Source organism: Solea solea, chromosome 18 (genome assembly GCF_958295425.1).
Source record: "Solea solea chromosome 18, fSolSol10.1, whole genome shotgun sequence".
Taxonomy (NCBI): domain Eukaryota; kingdom Metazoa; phylum Chordata; class Actinopteri; order Pleuronectiformes; family Soleidae; genus Solea; species Solea solea.
In genome coordinates, this window is record NC_081151.1 from 683,574 (window position 1) to 705,403 (window position 21,830).

Genomic DNA, 21,830 nt, shown 5'->3' on the forward strand with positions numbered 1-21,830 from the left:
AAAGCAGTTTTTCAGTCATATCAACATCGAACATGATGTTGATATGACTGAACACTTCAGTTTCAGTCATATTATGAACGACTCTGCAAGAAGCACTTTTTCTTCTCAGTTCCACACGTACACTCCCGAGAGCTCTACATCCAACTCTCCTTCTATAATTCTTGGTAAGATTGTCTTTGCCTCTGACAGTTCCCTGTTTCCTGAAGTACCTTACATGATATGAAAAAGAGATTTAGTATGTGTGTGTGTCCCCCCCCCCGCCCTCATGTCCACCACAGACGAAACTGGAAAAATGTGGGTTTTTTTTACCGAAACCACCTCAAACTATCGATTAAAACTTGGCAGCCATTTTGGAGACAGATGTCCTGTTTCACTGGGCAACAAACCCAAACAACTCACAGATCACTGGGTCATCCAGGGCGTCCTCTCCCCAGCAACCTCTGTCCATCACATAGGACAAAAACTCATTGCTGGGTCTCAGAAGGATAACATGGAGCAAAGAAAGCAGAAAATATTCACACTGAAGAAGCTGAAAAATCAGAAAGTTGATTGATTTATTATGAAAATAGTGCAGCCAGTGTGTTACTAACCGGATTCCTCTGCTGAGACGTTTTGTGTCCAAGCCAAAGCCAGCACGTCCGTCCCTGGAGACACCTTGAACAGAAATGTTGCAGTAAGTACTCGCTCTTCCCGGCAGAACACAATAAAACACCAGAGGTCCATTGAAAATAAACGACAATTATTTTTTTATTAAGTTAGGAAATCAACACATTTAAGAAATTCAATTATATACATTGGTTCTACTGTATGGATTAAAAAAAGACAAAAAATAAGCTTGACGCACCAAGCGATTACAAGTTCATGTCAACGTCATGATCTCAAACCTCCCTGTATTTATTTGTTCACCTCAAAAAATGTAAATAAATAAAATTTAAAAAAAATCCAGAACACTGTCAACGCACTGTTCTCCAGGTGTTAAAGGGCCAGTGTGTGTGTGTGTGTGTGAGATTTGGTGGCAGCTCGTCACATGATTAACCCTCATCTCACCAAAGTGTGTGGCGTTCAGTAAAAGTGAAAACATAAAAATCCCCGTCTACAGTCAGTAGTTTGTCTGTTCCAGGCTTCTGTAGAAACATGATTAGATTTAAAGAGCTTTTAGTCTCACTGAAGAAAACATAATTATGATGATTACATTTCATTCATGCCAAGAGATTCTCCTAAAAAAACCCACACACTGGATCTTTTCATATCATTAAACTACACTGTAAAAGTACATAAAGCATAATCTACCATGTGTTCCATGGGAAACAAAGAAAAGGCAATGGTTTAAGAAATCATTTCTCATGAAATATTGGTAAGCCTTTAAATAAACTTTCAAGCGATTTCAGTAAGGTCATGTACAACAGGTAAAAGAGGCAGGTGTTTTTGTAACCATTAAAGCCGTCAAACAATACTAACATTTGCTACTTTGTTCAAAATATACAGAAAAATCACGGGTGCAAAGTGCTTCAGCTGGAGTCACTGGTGGCATGCACCACAGTAAACAAGTCTACTGAAATTCACAGGGTGGAGCAGTTCAAATGGGCTTGTTTTTGTTGGTGTGTTGTATTCCAGTGAATGTACAGTGTGAATGTACAGTGTAAATGTACAGTGTGAATGTACAGTGTGAATGTACAGTGTGCACAGCTTTGAGTTCAGTGGTTATACGGAGCGTTTCCTCAGTGCTCCTCTTTGTCGCGGCCCCTCCTCTCCTTCTCGTCCTGCAGGGCCGTGCCCAGCTTCTTGATGAGCACGGACAGCACCTTGTCCAGCGGGTCCATGACTCCTCTCTGCAGCCACTTGGGAATTGTAGTCCTGGCATGGTGGAAGCCAAGCTTCTGCAGGATGTAGTCCACACCCACTGGGTCAATCTTACGCCCGGTCCAGGAGATGAGTCTGGAGAAGGAGGAAACGTGTCAATAGCTGTTTACATGGACACAAATAATCGGAATAAATTCAGTCAAACCTAGCAGGAAAAAAAAGAGCTGCTGGTACAACGTCAAGCTACACAATCATCGGGCACAGCCCACACCTGCCTAACAAGTAAAGGTACTGTTTGCAGTCAAAACGCAAGCCTGACTGAGGGCTTTACCATTCCAAACTGGACCTAACTGTACCAAACCGAACCCTACTATGATGAAAACACGGCATAACAGCATGAGAAGAAGTCAAAAGGTCTGGAGGTGAAGCTCGTTGTGGCGGCCTCTGAGCTGCACCTTTGCAGAGACGTGTCGTGGCGACTCGGGCAGAGGACAGTGCAGCGACAGCCATGATGCTTCTGCTCGCTACGTTTTAAATGCATTTAACTGAACTGAAAAAGTTCCTCAGTAAGAAACGCTCTCTTCTGCTGAAGCAGAGCTGGAACTAGTAATTGAGACCATTAACTCCTCAGGAAAATCTTTACTGACGTTATAAATCAAATGAGAAGTAGGCTCATTTTCCCAAAGAGCACACTCGGCCCCTGGTGGTTAACTACTACTTTAGTCCTACTTCACTTTTCAAACCGCAAGACTCCGTACATATCTTATTAGTGACCTGAAAAACAAGGCCACTGTACTGAGGTACAAGGTCAGTGACAGGTTTGGTCTGTGAATCACACTCAGCTCAGCAGTTTGGTGAGGACCTGTGAGAGCACAGCTGACCTGAGAGTGGGTTCCAAGTGCCAGGTGTTGCACAGGAACTCTCTCCAGTCCACTGTGGTGTAGTTGATGCCTTCATCCTTGTCCTTGTCCTTGTCTGTGGCGCTGTCGTCGTGCACTGCCGTGGGGCTCTTTTGGCCCGGTCGAGTGGCAAACATCCGTGGGGCAAAGAGGGCTGAGAACACACACACAGAAAGAGGAAAAGGAGCAATGAATGTTCCACTTCAACACGGGGGGTGTTGTCTCTTATCTTTCTGCACCAACAACATGCAGAAGTAGAGCACAATAAGCACCTCATTAATATCCCTGAAAACAACGTGTGTCCCTTGATAGTATGGATCTAAACGCTATTCACATTCAAATACCTGTCTGCCCTAATTCAGTTAATCTGGATTAAAAAATAAAAATGAAGCATTTGTCTCTTTTGTCTTTCCAGTCAGACGCACAGTCAACAGAACAAAGTGGTGGCAGTATTTTAATTGTCATGAAGAAGGCGTGGTTGTTGGCATAAAGAGCGACAAAATCAAAGGCATTAAAATGCTGCCGGCGTTGAGCTCCTTGACCTCCTCACTGTGTGTGGAAATAACACTCACTGCATTCACAGACAGACATCTGTGAGCTGTGAGTGCACTTTTTCAAAGGAACAAAAAGGAAGTCACTTTCAGTTAAGTTCGCTCACACACACACACACACACTGAATGTGTTATTTCCCAGTTTGTTATTTATAGAGTTGAATCCTTACGGGCACACGCTGTTATATTAGAAACATCAAGTGAAGAAAATCACCACCACCACCACCTCAAAAAAACAAAAGAATACTCTAATTCAATTTAAGTTCATCAACTGTTCCATCCATGCTTTGCAAGAAACACAGCATTTCACATACGGCCTCGACAGACAGACACAGACACACTAACCCTAACCCGCACGCACGCACGCACCCTCATATGGAGGATAAAGCAGTAGAAAATGGATGGATCTTATAACCTTTAATAAACTGCATAAGTAATTTGAGAGAGAAAATGACAGCAGATATCTGTGGAGTCATTTAAGTTTTGACCAATCACAAATGTCCCTTCAGTAGAAAGACTGACAACAACTGCTTACACTGCAAAGAAACCTAAAAAAAGATCAGAGTTTAAAAGAGAGACAAACATTAAATGCAATTAAAAGAGAGATTAAGAGATTTAGAGACATTGCCTCAGGTTAGTTGCTGAATAAGTGTCTTTCTGTGCCAAGTGGCAACTGCTCATCGTGACCCATAAGAATCTGAACTGGACTTGGAATCTGTTTGGAGTCTCCGCCTTTTAGCCGGCGCCACGAGATGTTTTACAACCAGCTGTCAATCAAACTGATGCTGTACTTTACTGTCTGTTTTCTTGTGAATGACCTAAAATAATGACCTCCTCAGGAAAACATTATAAATGAAGTGAGAAGTAGGATCATTTGTGGCTATTCAATACATAGAAGACTACGTCCATTTCTCATATAGGATTTATAGCATGTGCTCAGAACTCACTGCTACAATCCCAAACATAACCAGCAGATTAAACTGCACAATCACCTATTTCTCTGCTGATCCTGACACGCTGTGTGATGTATTGTTGGGACATTTGGCTTCCTTCCCTCGTGAATGACATAGTTCCCCTTGCACACAGCTCATGTATTCATCCCCACATCGTGTGGCCAGTAGGAAAAGACTCAACTTAGGAAAAGACTCAACTTTCTCAGTCAGAGTATAAAAAAGTGATCAAACCTTTCTCTTTCTCCTTCAGGTAGGCTGACACCAGGTCATGGAGGAACATGATGAGCTCAGCGTCCATAGTGACACAGATGTGGTCGGTGAATTCTGTCACAACGCTGCACTCCACCTTGGGTTTGCTGTTGGAATCTGGATGGAATAAAAATGACAAACTGACAAAGGATTCTGACCAGAGACGAGTCACTGCTTCTCTTAATCACTAGTTTGTGCTCTTTTCACCTTTGGGTGACATGAATACGTGAACACAAATATGCAAGTTTGATATTAAAAAAAAAAGGTGGCACCGTGATTTACAGCATCACGCCAAATGATTATGATTTATCCTATCAGTTTAGTAAGTAAGGAAAGTGAAAACACTTTTGAACACTGATTCATACGCCTGCATTGTTTTTTTAAGCAGAAAGTATTTCCCATTTAAACAGAGTTGAAGTCCAGACTGAACTCAGATTAAACTGTCAAATCATATTTTGTTGCTTTGTGTGAGTAGATAAAAATTTAGCTTTTTTAAAATCATACATATATATATACATATATATATATATATATATATATATATATATATATGTATATATTGTTTTCAAATTGAGCGCAGGAATTGAATCAAAACAAATGGCTTTGTGGCAGATGCTGAATTACGCTCGGGAAACGTTTAGTGACAATATAACTCAAGTGAGACGTCGGCTCATTTTCTCATAGACCTTTTGTATCCAGTGGAGTCGCCCCCTGATGGTCAATCAGAAAAATACAGGTTTGAGGCGTTTTCACATTGGCTTCATTTTCCAGACCCAGAGAGCAGGTTTATTAATATACACGCAGTAGTTTATGCTAAGGAAAATTTAGCATATTCCCTCAACACTAAAGACTTTTTGAAGACTTAAAAACATATCACATAAAGCTGATGTGAAACCATTTGCATCATTATTTGCTGACTGACGTGATAAAAACTATGTAATACATGAAAAGAATGGTCAACGCTACAGATGGTTTGTAGTTTTAATGTACCTGTAAGAGAAGGTTCATCTGGATCTTGGACATGGGTGGACTTAAAGTCCAGTTGCATTCTGGGAAGAGCAAATATAGTCTCTGTCTCGTGGTTGTAGCTGGAGGAACTGCGGAAGCTGCTCAGCAGGCTGGAGCTTTTGGCAGCTACTCCGCTCTCTTGGTTGTTGGCTTCCACGTTCCTGAGCAAGTTCAGCTCTGAAGCGAGAGATAAAAGAAATCAAAACTCTTGAAGGTTTAAGGTCATGTTCACACTTTCTCTGCTTCGTTAAACACTATCTGCTCCTATTTTACATTTGAGATAACAAGCGGCAGCCGCGAGGCAGACACTCTGGAACAAATGCTGTGCTGTGTCTTTTAGTCAGAGCGGTCTGAAGATGAGAAAAGTTTGAAACATTTATATTCAGCTGCAAGTGTAATAGGTACGTCGAGCTAACACTAATGCAATCTAATGCAGACTGAAGATGAACCCTACCTTCTTTTGGATTATAATCAGTTTATATATATATGTCATCATCATCTACCGCTTTATCCTCTGCTAGAGGGTCGGGGGGGGTGCTGTGCCAATCTCAGCTACATCGGGCGATAGGCGGGGTACACCCTGGACAGATCGCCAGTCCATCGCAGGGCCACACACAGATAGAGACAAACAACCATTCACTCTCACACTCACTCCTATGGTCAATTTAGAGTGTCCAATTTACCTATCCCACATTGCATGTTTTTGGACTGTGGGAGGAAGCCGGAGAACCCGGAGAGAACCCACGCTTATATATATATATGTATATAATATATATAATATATAAGTGCATACATATATATTATATATATATACATATGTATATAATATATATATACATATGTATGTACAGAAACAATATCAATCTTATTATACTACTATAATATATAATATAGGTATCCTTAGGTATTAACAGGGAGCAAACAAAAAAGATAATGCAGTCAGTAAGGCTTCACTAACACAGGAGAAACATGCACTGCTGCCGACATGTGACGTTGAGGCTGCTCATGTCTGCTGTAATCAAAGTAAACAAGAAAGAAAGAAAGATCTATAAAACCAATAGAAAGTTGCAGTAGCATTGTTGAACTGAGCTTTTTATTTCTCCCTTAATGCGAGCACAAACATTTGTTACACAATTAAAACCATTCTGTTTTTAAAAATGCTGGCGACACATCAACACTGATGTGGCATTAACAGCTTTGTCGTTGAAAAGGGGGAAAATGAATCAGCACTGAACAAAAAGTGCTATTGTTCCATAATCCTCTACTGTGGCATGAATTCATATTCTAACCTGTGAGTTTGGGAAATACGCTGTTAGGTTTATTTTAGGTCAAAAATAAACATCACGTACCTTCGTTCCTCATGGCAGTAACATAGTTGAACCATTCTTTTACAGTAGCCACACCCGGCGGAGGGTTTTCATGTCGTCTGCGGGTTATTTTGGTGATGGTGGCCATCGGGCTCTCGAGTGCACCACATGGTTTTGTGACCATAGTGTTATGACCAAGATGGAAATCCAGTCTCTGAACAATGTAGGTAGAAACTTCCTCAGAGCCTGAAATCAAAAACAGATGCAGTTATTCAAACACATTACATCTTGATTTGAGTCACAATTAAATACTGAAGAACAAATGGCACATAAACAACTGTACTATCACGATGAAATGAACATCGCCTCCTCACCATCCTCCCAGATCTTCTGAGCCTCGGTCCAGAAGGCAATGTTCGGCTCCTCCAGGTGGAACAGAGCCCATGATTTGGAGCGGAAGTTGGGGCCGTGGAAACAGGCCAGGGTCATGTGATTGCCGTGGAGGCTCATTGAACCGCCCAACTGCACAGCGTCCTCAGGCAGAGGCATCTGGAAGAGGGAGATGTGGCAGCCGGCGATTACCTTCAGCACTCCGGGCCAGTGACGGTGATGGGCCGCATCCATGTCTGTGTGACAGTGACAAATACTGAGGTGATTCACAATGAGACGACAAATCTATTCCGACTGTTGTCCTTACATCGCCTCCCTTCTTTTTAAAATATACGCTGCTTTGTTTTTAACCATCTCATGAGCTTGTTTGATTACATTCAGTTGTTACCTTGTCAACTGTGTGGAAAAAGTGGTTTAAAAATGAAGCTCATTAGAATTACAAATCATTTTGCTTCCTACAACCTGCTGGTTATGGGGAAAGTAGTGCTGTGCATATCTTATTATGCCGCAGTCTGCATTAAATGTGTCACCTAACAATATGGATTCAGAACAAGTCATGCTTACACAGCTCGGCAGCTCCTTTCTCAGTGTTGATGACAGGGGTTTTAGGGGGCAGGTAGGGCCCGGGGCCCCAGGTGGAAAGGGCTCGCTTGCTGGTGTCGAACTGCTGAGTGAAAAACTCTTGCAGCTTCATGCCGATCTTGATGAGGTCTGGTGTGGTGGAGCGTGAAATGATCACCTGGAAAATGTCCCACTGCAAGTCTCCATGGACAAAGATCTCACTGGAAGGAGTGGGGGAGAAAAGATGAGTAGGGGGAGGCAGGGAAACATATGATGCATTATTAAAGTCAGTAGAAATAGAAGAAATCATCATAAACTACATCTCATCAAGAGCAATTCCACTACTCTGGCGTAAAAACGTGCACTCCAGTGTAGATATTTGACATTTCCATCCTTAATAAACTGTAATATAACTGAGCAAACACACAGTTTAAATAAATAGAACTAAATGTCAGCTGCTTTTTATGAACATCCACAAATACAGAAGAACACTCTGCACCATTTCTATCACGAGGCAAGTGGGTAAACGGATTTGTGTCTAACTTGAGAGTGAGATTTGTCTGTGCTCGACCTTAATAAGGCACATTTTGCTCCTTAATTAAAACCAAACGTGTTGTATATGAAGAAACACCCTCACATACCTCTTCTCTGAGAGGCTGGTGTCGACAGCGCACAGGTTGACCTTCCACTCGTCCTGCAGCTGCAGGTCGGCGTTACTGAACACTCCCATCAGGATACTGGAGCCCATGTAGTCCACCCGCGCCTCCGTCGAGCCCATGGTGATCTGGATCTTATGGCTGGGTTGCTGGTTTGGGTGTTCTGAGATGTGGGCTACAAAACAGACAGCATGTTATTCTGTTGTCTGTTTGGAGGATAAAGTAAAAAGGTTTTATTTAAAATGTTTATCAAGGACAGCAAAAAAAGACGTTTACTGGCTCGACACTATAATTACACCCTACCCCACAACTATGTTTTTGAAAATACCGTGTAATGCTCACCAGAGGTTGCAGCATTATATCATTATGAGTCATTTTTTCACACTTGTGTCTTTCATGAGTCAATTTAAAATGAAGCAATTACTTGATAATTAAGTGATTTTGCTTCCTTTCTATTTAATAAAGCTACTTGAAACGATGTCTTTTGTCTTAACCACGGGCAAATGTTCAATATTTAAAGTTTGTGCATCACAAACAACTAAAGTGTGAAAAACAGGAGCGGTCTAGACGGGATAATAACAAAACTAAATGGAACATGATATGTAGATCATTTCACTCTGAATATTTTTCTTTTGCTATATTATTTATGTAAATGGTATGGTAACTGGAGTGGAAAGCTTCAAATGAGTTGTGTATTCAAGTTTAAAGACATAATTCTCTAATTCACCTCCTTCTATATATTCCCATCTATATGTTGCTTTTCTATACAAGTGAAGCTGTCTATCTATATGCATTCTTTTCTTTAGTCTCCTACTCTTGTACTGTGATTTAGTTTAGTCCACATTTTGTTGTGATGTTGCAAAAGTTTGGTTTTCTCTAAGTGATTGGCTATTCTTTATGTGGGGCTCAGAGGGGCCCATGATATAGCTGTTGTGGCCCCTAAACAGTGGCTCCACACATTAGACAGTGTGTCTCATGTCTTAAAATTTCTTCTTAAAACTCATCTCTTTTCATCAGCCTTTGACACTGTTTAAGTTGTTGACATTATTTTATTTTGTATTTATTTTATTCTTTATTGTGGTTTACTGCATGGCTGTTACTTTTACACGTGTTTTGTGTCTTTCAATTTATTTGATTAGTTTTTAGATGTAGTTAATTGCCTTGTGCAAGCTTTTATTTATTCTGTACAGCAGTTTGGTTAACTGTGGTTGTATTAAAGTGCCTTACAAATAAAGTTGGATTGCAAATGAATGAAAACTTTGAAATATATTATAAATATCTATGTGGTATAGAAGCTCATTGAAACACTAAAATAGTGTTCATAAACATACATGTGGATACGCATCCATAATGTATCACTGTGCTGCTCCAGGTGTTGTATAACAGCTCTGCACTGAACTCTGGCTCAGCTCCACAGCCACAGTTTACACTCTGCTAGAAGGAGTGCTGCTAATGAGCTGCAGAAAAACACCAGATGTCTGAAAAGTGGATGCTTTGTTTACTCACAGACCATCTCCAGGGTGTTCACGTCTATATTGCCACCCACCACCCCGCCCTTGGAGTCGAGCTTGGAGCGGCCGAGGCCGACGGACATGCTGATTTCCCGGTCTCGGTTGCTGCCAACAGAGAGTCGGCCCTGACTCTTGAGCCCGCTGGTCGTCCAGCTGCGGGAGTAAACACACCTGTGAGCACTCACACACTCAAGCGCTGTGCGTTCTATGAAACATAAACACCAAACGGGTATTAACTGTGACTCACAAGTCAACAAGTGATTCCGTACACACACTACGGCTGAACAAGAAATCCTTTTGAAGTCAAAATCACAATTTGAAACAACGCAAACATCTTGGTAACATGTTTTTGTCACATTACGACGTTTGGTAACAAGAGTGAGAAAGCCCTGCCCATTACATCTAAAATACACTAATAACACTTTACATTATATATGTAACAATATGATTATAATGTTGCAATATGGAAGTTATATTATGTAATAACATGCCATTTCTATTGCAATTACTAAGCCATATTGATAACAAATATAATAATATACATATATACATCTTGAATCTCAATTATTTTGTTCAGGATAATTTAAGGCAAATGTTCATACTGTGGTCATTTAAAACATCTTTAGACCATATGCTCATTTATAACTATGCAGTTAACCTTGTATTGTCAGTTTAAATGTCTAAACCAGGACCCAACTCATGCATAACTGTCCTCATGTTAGAGGGATAAATAATGTCAGTAGAGCTGAAGAAGCAGGAGGAGAGCACACATCATTTCCTTTTTTCTTTTTTTTTAACTTTATGATGACGCAGATTCATAAAACAGCAGTTATGATGGTGCTGAGTGTGGCAGTGATTCAGCAGGGTTTAATACTCTCCTGCCTCCTCTGAAGCGATGGAAACTCTAACTGCATATTTTGGCAACCAGTGAAATATGACAGTGTATGAAAAAATGAATGGGGGATTAAGGCACACGAGCGCTGCTGAAATATCAACCGGTGAATGAATGTGATGCAGTAGATGAAAGCCAAACATTTCAAGTGTAACTAAACACCTATACCACTTTGTTCAGGTGGAAACAAGTGAATATGGATCCAGTAACGTTGTTGACTGATCATACATGTTGTCATCGACTGCCTTTACTACCGCAACTGCACATTCTAATTCTGCCATGAACTATTTTAGTTCCAGCTTGCATCACTGGCTGACTTTGTTAGAAAGCTGCAACTCAGTGTCAGATTTCACTACCAGACCACGCCCCCTCACTGCTCTGCACTCTCCCTCCTCCTCCTCCTCCTCCTCCTCCAGGTCTCAGCCCACTTCTTTTGCATTTTTTAAAAACAGGCATTGGACAGAATTAGCTGCAGAAGAGGAGTTTAAGATGCACTTTCAGCAAAGAGACATCCTAAAGACATACGGGATACAGTACGTACATTGTTGTAGATAAGTACTTAGTTAATTAGTGACCTTGGAGGCTTAAATATTAACCTTCACTTGCCCCATGCACACCATGTGTCAAGCACACCAAAGCAGTAAAAAATAAAATAAATAAATAAATACATTTTTTATTGTTATTATTATAATTCACAGCTTTCCAGAATGACATGAATGGACTCGTTTGCCAGAATTCCTACTTCCACCTTTAAGTTGAGGCTAATTTGAAGAAACCAGAGGAGCTAATTATACAAGCCTCGAGGGTGGAAATGATCAGAAGCTTCCAAAGACATGACATCTTCATTTGGGCTTTTCAAATTGTTGAAAGGCATAATAATCTTAGTGTATGTAAACTTCTGACTTTGAACAAACACAGTACACAGAAGATCCGGAATACTTTTTCACACAAAATGCACTAGATGAATTATACTTATCTCTTCTCTTGATATTAACTGTAATAAATGCAAGTACTTATTTAAATAATACAAATATGTTGTAAATTGTCTCTGGACTGCAGTAATGGAATCTTCCTAACTTGTAGAGAAACAGTTTATTATTATTTGTGTGAAGCTGAGAGAAATAGTTGAATAGTTTCTCTTGAATATCAATAATATTAATATAATTTAAATTAAATACAAATAAACAAATAGTTTGTTGGGAATATTACTCATGAGTCACTTACCAAAAGATAAATGAAGAAGCCACTCTACTGCTGTATTTAGTCTCTGAGCTCAGTTTAACGACTCGTCTTCTCTGAATCACAGCGATAAAACACAATTCACACGGGCTCATACTCACGTGTTGTTTCCCATCACGTTGCTCATGTTCATTTGGACAGTGAGTTGTTTCAAGTTGATGGCAAATACCACCAATGTCTCCCACGGCGCCCCCTGTTGGCCTGCTGCTTTACCGTTTTTACTGAAGGACGGAGTGGATGTTTTTGTCACAGAATCTAAAGGGAACGTGAATACAGATTAGAGACTTGGAGGCTGAGAGCATTCAAACATTTCCATTTTCACTGACTTCACGTCTGAATTGTGCTTCTGCATTAAAACTCACTCTGACTTTACAGCACATCATATTCTGCATTTTCAAGTGTTTCGAGTGTTGGTAATCACCTCTCCTGGGAGCGGAGGAATCAGACACGCTTCGTGTGCGACCAGGAGCGGGGGACTTGAGGTGGCCCAGGCCGCCTGGGGACATGTTGATTCCACTGGAATGATCTGAAAAGACGTTGGGGGACTGGGGGATATGCTGCGTCCCAGTGCTGCCGTCCCACGTCCTCCAGTAAGCTTTGCGGCTGGACTCCGGGGACAGATGCTGGGTGACGTTCTCGGCGGAGTCGGGTGTGGCGGGGCCAGAGGCTGAAGAAAGGTAAAGGTTGAGAGTAGGTGTCAGTAAAGGACAGCTGTGGAAATGTCAACAGGGAGCAGTGGGAGGAAATGTCAGCATGATTGGACATTAAAATTTAACATGAGCTAAACCAGCAGAGAATAGTCGACATGAATTGACTTGCATATTTCTGCTAACACCAACTTTTATTCTTTTCTCATTCTCAGCTATCTGACTTCTCTCAGTTCAGCTCTACTTTCATACAAAAGTCAACAATGAACAGACAGAAAGCAGAGACTAACAATGAAGGAAAAGGGAATGCTGTCAAAAGCATAGAAAGGCGACGTGTTCATTGTGCTGGATGTCACATAAAAGCTAAGATGAAGCAAAAGATGGCTTTTTCTGTTAAAAGGTTTTTGCTGCTTTTCTTGGCACACCTTCAGAGAGTATTGTCTATAAGACAGAGGAGTATAAACTATGTAAAACATTTTCATTTTACTTTAACCTCCCAATTTAATCATTTCTTTGTTTGGTCCATAAAATGTCAGAATCAAGAAAAAATATCACTTAAACCAAATACTTGAAAAATAAATGGCAATTAATGTAGTAATCCTTTAATAGACTGACCGTATTAAAGGAGCTAGTATTAACATAAAGATCTCATCCAACACAGAGTAGTCAAAGCATCACCTGGCAGGTTGATTGTCTGGTCTCCAAGGAAAAGGCGTCTGGCAATACTTCGCCGGTACCAGGCTCTGGGGAAGGCCAGGATCTCACTCAGTCGTCTCATGTCGTACTTGAAGGAAGCCGAGCCAATATCACACACAGCTAGGAGGAGAAAATGACATTTGTTCACATATAAGACAATCCTGTAAGAAGACACAGGCTCCAAACAAAGAGAAGAGCATCAGATAATGACTTTTAAACCTTGAGATTGAAATGGTTCATTTTTGTTATCAAATATCTTCTCTGTGCTTACACAATGACACTAACATTAGCTCCGTCAGTCACTGCATTACACAAGTGTTACTATCTTACAAGCGAGCAGCTGATATCATGTTTTATGTACATTAAGATGAATTCATAATCAGCAGACACAAACACAGTTTTTACAGTGAGTTTATCAAGTGTACATTTTTTAACAAACAGATCCCATTCAAAACGGTCAGAATGAGGCCATGTTAACCTGAGGATTTAAGTCTCTCCATACCTGAGATGTTGATAAGGGTGGTGTCTATTTTGCCGCCTTTGGCAGGAATGAAGTTTTCTATGAACGTGGGGCCTCCGGATCGCCTCATCCTGGATAAGCTGACCTTCACAAACTCCAGGTTGATACTCAGAGAGTCTTTTCTGCCGGTTACAGAGGACGGCTCCTCATCAACTGTACCTTTGGGAAAAGGAGGAATAATTATGATGACTTTAAAATGATATTCATACACTGTAATGGAGCGAGGTAGTATTGTACATCATTAGCCTGAGGGGAAACTGGGTCATCATTTATCAGTCCTATTATTGAACTGATTAAAGTGCTTCAAACTGTAGAACATCACTTTCAAACGTAAACACATGTTTGTTACATTCAAACCATTTTCAAATGAATTCACACAATGCTGATCAAGCCAATCAGCTGCAAACTGCTCTCCATATTTCTCAGTAGAGCAGTGTTTAAGTGATTTGTTTTATATCAAGAGAGACGGAGGCAACAGCATAATTACACTGGGGAAGTGACATGACTGCAGGTTGGATTATGACTCACACACACACACACACACACACAGGTCTTGTTGAGTGGGGGCAACATACAAATAATGTTATAATCATTCCTGTTACAAACAGAGGCAGAATAATAACATCACATTAAAGTCAGCTTTAAGTGTTTCATTAGCACATGAGAACATTAGAGGAGGTTTTCCCTCATGTCATACCTAAGGGCCCGGGGCCTGGGGGCAACCCTGTGACTGCAGACTTCTGCTTTCCGGCACCATAGGGGTGAAAGACGAAGAGGGAGAAGTCAGACATGCAGGCAGTAAAGCTGAGGCCCGAGGAGTTAGTTGGGGGACCGGTGAGGTCGGACTGGCTGCTGCTGTGGCGGCTCCTGCCCAGAGGGCTCCCCAGCAATGGAGACGCTGGAAGGAAGCGAGAGGAGAGAAAGGAGGTGGTAAGAATGAGCATTCACACAAAGGTGAGAATTAAGAGTAAGACCTGCATCAAAGTTTATAGTTCTGACATCACATTTTCATAATAGAGGAGAAAGAGCACATATGTAAATGTACTCTCTGCTGCACTTTGTTTGCTCATTCATATTAATGGCTTTGTGTAATAATAATTATATGTAGACAGCTCTCTTTTGGCTTTAGAACAAACTGTACATTTATTGTTCATTTGACTCAGTTAAATAAATAAAAAAGACCAGAGAAGCAGCAAAGTAATGAATGCAGCAGAAAGAAGAAGTGACATTAAATCAAACTTGGGCCAGACATGGCTTAAAGTGACTGCTAATAGATATGCTCACAGTGTGAGACAGGCTGAAAGAGTTTGACTTTAAAAAAGTTTCATTCTTCACAGATCCCTGCAAACATTACAGCACCATTATTCTGACAAAAAAAGTCATTTTCAAACCTTTGCTGGGTGGAATTTTGGGGACATGCTGCCCCGGTGGGGTGGAGGAAGGCGGCTGTGAACCTTCATTGGGGTGGGCTAATGGTGGAGTCTCCAGTTCACCACGGTTAGAGGAGAAGACGAGGTCTAAAGAAGGCAGTTTAAGCATACATTCCACCCTGGACATGGGCAGGCAGCTGAAACGGATCTGAGACGGCTGGAAACATAAATCAAAGAGAATCAGAAATGCTGGGGGAAAAATAGCAGCTTCCATTCAAGTTGTATTTCACAGTTACAGCTGGAACGGAGGCTCTAGTAGTATCTCACAAAAATAGACGGCAACATGTTTACTTGGTTTCTCTTCTTGTGACAATTAACAGATCCACTACAGTGGCTTTAGCTTTCCAGAAAGGATGTAAACATATGTCAATTAGTGCTGAAAATTATTGATTTATTGATGATTAATGGCTGCAGCCCTACACACGCTCATGACTCTTTCCACTCTTACACTATAACATTCACTCTGCTTTTTCCTCCTGCTTCTGCTCCTGCTTCTTCTTTAGATAATAGGCTCCATAACCAAAGTATCAAGTACACTTCCAATAGAGCAGTTAAGTTGTTGATACCTGGACTCTGACATAGACAACCACGTCCACAGGGAAGGAGGAGTAGGCTGATGTAGATGAGGAAACCAGGGAGGTGGTGGATTCCTCCAGCTGCTCCACTGCATCAAACTGACCCATGTCCTCTTCCTGGGAGGCTACAGCTGATTGGGGAACACAAGTACAGGGGTAAAGACTACGTATGAGCTTAATAATTATTATTAGTTTGTTAGTTTTAGTATTAATTAGTTATATTCGTATTATTATTATTATTATTAGATATCGAAACAAGGCAAATGTGAAATGCAATATGATCCAAAAACCTTACATTTCAGGTAAAATGTGGGCTGTTTATTTTATATTTCTTTATATTGATTTCATTATCAATTCCTGGATTATACTTAATAATCCAAATTCCGTCACACATTACAGTAAAAGTCTTTGATTCCCCATTATTTTCTTGCAGAACAATTTTCTGTGCTTGATTAAATGTATTCTTCACTCATTAAACAAACACCAGCTTCGCAAAAGCACACGACAGACACACTCACAAACGTGTTCAGCACCATCTCCCTCTCCTTATCTCAGAAATAAGCTCCAGACAGCCAGTCACAAGTACTGTTAGATCTGAGTCAAACAGCATGCTGCCTGCTTATTGGCTGAGTGACGCCGATGAGATCTGACAACACATTTGTGGATATTTAGTTCTTTAACAAACCCACCTGCATAGCTCCTCTCCACAGGAGTGATAGGAATGGTCTCCAGTGCTTTTTCCAGGAAGTCCAGCAGACAGGGGCTGATGACCATTTCCTCAGGCAGAGTCTGTAGTGCCACCCAGGCATACAGCTTGGCTGTCTTTACCCCTCCGCTGCCCTTACCTTTGGCTGCAGAGACACATCACAGAGTCAAAGTCACATAGTCTGGGCTGAATGGCTGCAACACTTGTGGAAGTTCACTTCAGGAAATTAAATGGATGAATACATGAATAGTAGTTTCTGTCAGTTTTAGTCAGTGTTCTCCCCCCTCTATGGTGCACATCAATATGCATGAACCTATTTGATCAAAGGTGCCCTCTGGATTCATGCCTTTAAGGATGAAATCACATGCATTTGATTCGGTGGGAGCATGTGTGGATGAAAATCATCAGAGCTTCATGGCTCTGTAAGTTTGGGTGATTGCGGAAAGGTGCTAGAGCATGCAATTAAAAATGAGGGAATGCTCAGTACCTGATGGAATAGGTGGGGGTGGGGGAGGTAGGAGCGAGTTAGTCTTGCTTTGGACAGCATTGGGAGGATTGGGAGGGCCACTATCTTTCATACCATACAGCTTCGACTCTTTGGAGAGCGTGCGGGGGAGCGACGATCCACGCGAGGCATTGGGAGACTCTGTCTTCAGGGTCTTGGAGTTATAGTGCAACTAGAATGAGGAAAACAATCCAAACACAAACAAATAAACAAACAGTACAAACAGACAAAACAATGTAGACAGTTTGGAAGCTGAGGCAGAGGCTGACCTTAACATCTACTCCTGGAATGTAGAAGACTGTGGTTTCCATGTCATTAGATTTGGTCTGCAGAGAGAAGGGACACTTCTTCCCAGCTAAGAGATGAGTGGTGGAGGTGTAGGTGGGCTGCAGCTTCTTCTTCTTGGGGGGAGATTCCTGATCGAGACTCTTGAGGCTGCGCTCACAGCTCCTGCAAAGCCCACCGGGAGAAGAAGAGTCTTTTTTTATATGAGGTCAGGTGTGTTACTGAATGCCTTATTCTGTTTGTTTACCTATAGAAAATCAACTGAAGACAAGTCATCATTGCTGTTTCAGGGATAAAACTATCTGGTAAATTTTTCCAGTGAATTTCATGATATGACGTTTAAATTTATAGTTAAAATCTACAGTCTGCAATTAGATTTTAAAACCTTTAGATGAAATGCTGTGGTTTGGAGCAAGAATCACATGAATGACACTGTACCTCCTTAAAGAAATGTCCTCATGCTCAGGTTGCTGAGTAGTGGGGTGAAGGACACACTTCCCACTGTCGATCTCCACACGGATGTCCAACTCAAAGTCGATGTTTCTTTCAGTGCCGGGGCCACTGAAGCTGCGGCTGGCAGGTGTGCTTGGCCAGCGCTCACTGAACAGCTGACTCACAGCAGAGAAGCCTGAGGGCTTTTTGTGAGACATTTGGCTGCAAACAAACAGTTAGAAGAATATTTTGGTGGTTTTCTGTAAACCCAAAGACTTTATTTACAGTTGAAAGCACAAGTCATAAAAACATAACAGAAGGCAAAAGTCTCATAGTGCTTTCTTCCATCAAACACAGGAATCACAGGAATGCTTGAGTGGACAGAAACAAACAACGAGATGACTCACAAAGGCCTTCTGTAGCTCAGTGGTCTCTCGCGTTCAAAGTCATCCTCCTTCTCTGAGTCTTCAGAGGAAGACGAGGACAAGTCATCGCGCCTCATGTCATCGGGCTGGAAGGGAAGTGCGGGTGAGAAGACAGCAGGGGTGCAAGGAGCACTGAAATCTGAGTGTTGGCCCTCAACAACGGATGGAGAATGAGGATGAAATTGATGATGAGGATGAGATGGGTCGTCAGTGTAGGCTGACAACAGGTCCGCCTGTGTCTCCTCAGGAAACTTCAGAGAAGTGCAGAATGTCAGACTCACACAAAGAGACAGTTTATGAAGCTTATCCTGTTCAAGAGAAATCAGCCAACTCATTTTGCTGATGTGGCTGATGACTCGTGAATAGGAAAGCAATCAAAGGCTCATAACTCGGAAGAAGGAAGTGTTCTGTTAATTGGACTATGTTGGTAACAAATGACTCTTTTCTTCATTTGTTGCCATGTAGTACAGTTACAAAACACAACCATTATGAACCAGTATGACAAACAAGAAGATGGCAGAGACACGGCAAAACCCACAGATGTAAAGGGAAAACACTTTCAAGAGGATAACCATGAAGAAATGCCCAAGAGAGTCAGCAAGGAGACAGCTCATCTCTCCTCAGAGACAGTAGGAGATAAGGCTTGGTTGTCAGAAGTAAGAACAGATACCCAAGAAAGTCACTGACAGAGTCCAGCTGCAGTAGCTGGAAACTGATAAACGTGTGAAGGGTGAAAATGTGTGACACAGGCAAACAGCATCTGAGACTAGAACTGACTCGTGACCAGTCTGAGATTCAGCTTCACAGGATGAGGATTTATTGGGTTATTCTGTGTGTTCTTACATTTAGAAAACAACAGATATATTCTCAATCTAATCACAAGTTTGTTACGAAGTCAGTGACCAAAGGAAGTGAGTGGATGTTTAAGGTGAAAATGATCACAGAGAGAAGCAAACTCAGTCATGCAGCCATTACCAGGCAGAGACTCAGTCTGGGATTGTAAATGTTGAAGAATGACTGAAAAAAGTCAAAAGGTTTTGATTGTTTATACCAGGCAATTGGAAAAGGGTTATTTTACTATGATACAGTAGCTAATGGTATGGTTTCATTTAATCACTTTTAAAATTGAACATATTTTCCACATATGTTTGAGTTTTAGGCGTGTCTTAAATACATTATTATGATTATTCATAGGAACAATATTTGTTTATGTCTGATTTCTGTGGCCCTGTGTTAATTGTACTAGTTTGGGGAAGAATGTATCAGTATGTAAAGAAGTGATGTTGTATTTGATCATTGAACGTCCACATACAACAGGACTGCTGCTGCACAGTAGACTGTAGTGACTTGTGAGGCTTGTGGTCTCTGTGCAGTGTACTTATATACATATATATACACATGTATATGAATATGTAATCAAGTTCAGTTTTGTATATGTAAGTAATAGGGTGTACACTTTATTACCTTCAGACATTAGCTGTTTCTCCTGATTAGTCTTTTTCCTACATGTCTCTTTGCTACAAGCAAAAGGAAAGATAAACAAACTGATTGCTGGCTTTAGATTCAAATTGAACACGTCTGAGAATGGTTCTAATCAATGAGAATACGTCCCAAATTATGTTGCAACATCTTTATCTACAATATGTGCAACAAATGTGTTTTAAGTTTTCAGATCTTCAAAGAGGAGATAAGATATGTAGGTGTGGTGAAAGGAACTGGTTTATGAAAATGATTGTATTTCAAAGTGACATAATACATTTAAAGCTGAATCAATGGATTTACAATCGCAGCAATAATAGTCATAGTATGAGCCTCATGTTTTCAGTAAGACTGCAGGTTTAGAGGTGGTCCATGCTGAGCTGTTAGAAATCATTCCATGTATTAAAGTTAGAGAAAAGCCGATTTGGATTTCTTGCAGTTTCAAAACAGGATGAGTATTTTCCGCTCCGCAGTTCATTAAGCAGCCTTACAAATATCAACAACAAGCATATTTCTGAAAGTATGCTTGTGTTTATGTTATCCAAATATTCCAGGGATAAGCCGCTAGCTCAAACGTCTTTTTTAATCAGAAACATAGAAATAAAGAGTGTGAAACTTTATTTGTAATTTAATACCGCAGTTGAAAATAAGTGTAGGTGAGCTTTGTGCACTGGGAACAAATCCTGATGTAACTAGGGACACAGAGTTCAGGATAACAGTATGTTATTATGCTAATTAGCACACAGTCTATATAGCGGAGGCTGGTCCTTCATCATCCTGTTTGATTTGCATAACAAAATCCTATCAGCGCAGCCAAGGTAATCACAGAGGAGAAAAGGGAAACAGACGTATTATTTGTTGGTGTTGGTTAGGTGTTTTAATTTGTAGAATTAGAGGTTTTTTTTAACCGTATACCTTGAATATCTCTCCTGGACTGAGAGGTGCATGTGCAGAGTCCAGGGCTTGATTATTTAGCTTCAATTGAATAGAAGGATTTGTTAAAAATTAGCTCATCCAAAAAAAAGGATAGACAAAAATCCTCAAAGCACAACGTCGGCCTCTCCCTTTGAGCTGCTTCTTAAGTCGACTGTAAAACTGATGATCAAATGATAACATACATGTGGAAGACACAATACAATGATGCAGCATGGCCTTCAATTACAGCGACAAACTGAGATGATGCGAGATGAGATGATAATACTCAAACTATCAACGTATAATTGCAGCAAATGAATCACAATATCAGAAAGCCTGTAATTAAATCTGTAAATAATGACATGTGCACATGTTAGACATGTAAGCTTACCGTGTCCTGGATGTTGAAGGTGACCCGGGGTCCAGGAGAAGAAGCAACCACACGGACATCTGGTAAATCATCCACATCCCCCAATCTGGAACTACAGAGACATGGAAATGACATGCACACATATTTCATTTTAAGGAAGTCACGCAGAATATACAGTAAACTGTGGCCACTGTGGCCAAAAGAGGTTTCATACAGTACATACACAGATTTATCTCTACCTCTTTATACTCACATATATTAAATACACACACTTTTGCCAACGCTCAACAGATGAGATATAAAGTATGCCACATTTTATAAAAACTGCAGCGCTAGGAGAAACACTGAGCTGGATCCTCTCCATATGCAGCAAGAGTTTTCAGCTCTTGCTGCATATGGACATCAAATCATCATTCTTCCACAGTCTTAAAATATCCTTTTTGTGCCGGCAATACCACATTTGATCTTGTTATTTGTAATATTTATTTCCACTTGTTTATTGTTTGTTTTATTTTACAGTTATTGTATGAATATCTGCATAATTCTATGCATAATTCCTCTCTTATTCTAATTCATTACTTGACAGAGGGTTAATGGGAAATGTGTTGCAGTGGTCTGACACAGAGGTCACTCGCTCATGGTTGTTTACAGTAAATGCTCGATCAAGTTCCCTTGATGGTGTGTTTGATTACATTTGTTACCTTTGTCTGTCCATCCTTTTAAGAGGTGGCCTGCCGGTGGGTGCCGAGATGCTTTTAGAGCGGTTATAGCTTGGTTTGTAGCCAAGACCCCACTTATCCTTTAGAGAGGCCGCCTAGAGATGAACACA

The 21,830-nt window shown here is 40.9% G+C and overlaps 1 protein-coding gene across 14 annotated transcripts in view; it reads right to left on the reverse strand.

Annotated features, from left to right (window-relative positions):
* Positions 1-722: 722 nt before the first annotated feature.
* The window catches only part of kiaa1109 (KIAA1109 ortholog), a 72,215-nt gene continuing 51,107 nt past the window's right edge, over positions 723-21,830 (reverse strand). For 8 of the 14 annotated variants that reach the window (XM_058615887.1, XM_058615888.1, XM_058615899.1 and 5 more), the window contains 24 exons: positions 21,703-21,815; positions 21,023-21,113; positions 20,632-20,691; positions 18,220-18,488; positions 17,819-18,034; positions 17,365-17,545; positions 17,078-17,267; positions 16,574-16,735; positions 15,876-16,015; positions 15,271-15,466; positions 14,577-14,777; positions 13,862-14,038; positions 13,342-13,479; positions 12,438-12,683; positions 12,118-12,271; positions 9,881-10,038; positions 8,360-8,549; positions 7,722-7,939; positions 7,142-7,393; positions 6,810-7,013; positions 5,443-5,637; positions 4,435-4,569; positions 2,682-2,853; positions 723-1,935 (listed from right to left, as the gene is read on the reverse strand). In XM_058615887.1, the coding sequence (XP_058471870.1) occupies positions 1,719-1,935; positions 2,682-2,853; positions 4,435-4,569; positions 5,443-5,637; positions 6,810-7,013; positions 7,142-7,393; positions 7,722-7,939; positions 8,360-8,549; positions 9,881-10,038; positions 12,118-12,271; positions 12,438-12,683; positions 13,342-13,479; positions 13,862-14,038; positions 14,577-14,777; positions 15,271-15,466; positions 15,876-16,015; positions 16,574-16,735; positions 17,078-17,267; positions 17,365-17,545; positions 17,819-18,034; positions 18,220-18,488; positions 20,632-20,691; positions 21,023-21,113; positions 21,703-21,815 (4,275 nt within the window). In that variant the 3' untranslated portion in view covers positions 723-1,718. The remainder of the gene's footprint in view (positions 1,936-2,681; positions 2,854-4,434; positions 4,570-5,442; positions 5,638-6,809; positions 7,014-7,141; positions 7,394-7,721; positions 7,940-8,359; positions 8,550-9,880; positions 10,039-12,117; positions 12,272-12,437; positions 12,684-13,341; positions 13,480-13,861; positions 14,039-14,576; positions 14,778-15,270; positions 15,467-15,875; positions 16,016-16,573; positions 16,736-17,077; positions 17,268-17,364; positions 17,546-17,818; positions 18,035-18,219; positions 18,489-20,631; positions 20,692-21,022; positions 21,114-21,702; positions 21,816-21,830) is intronic. The other 6 variants (XM_058615900.1, XM_058615898.1, XM_058615891.1 and 3 more) reach the window with 4 other exon arrangements.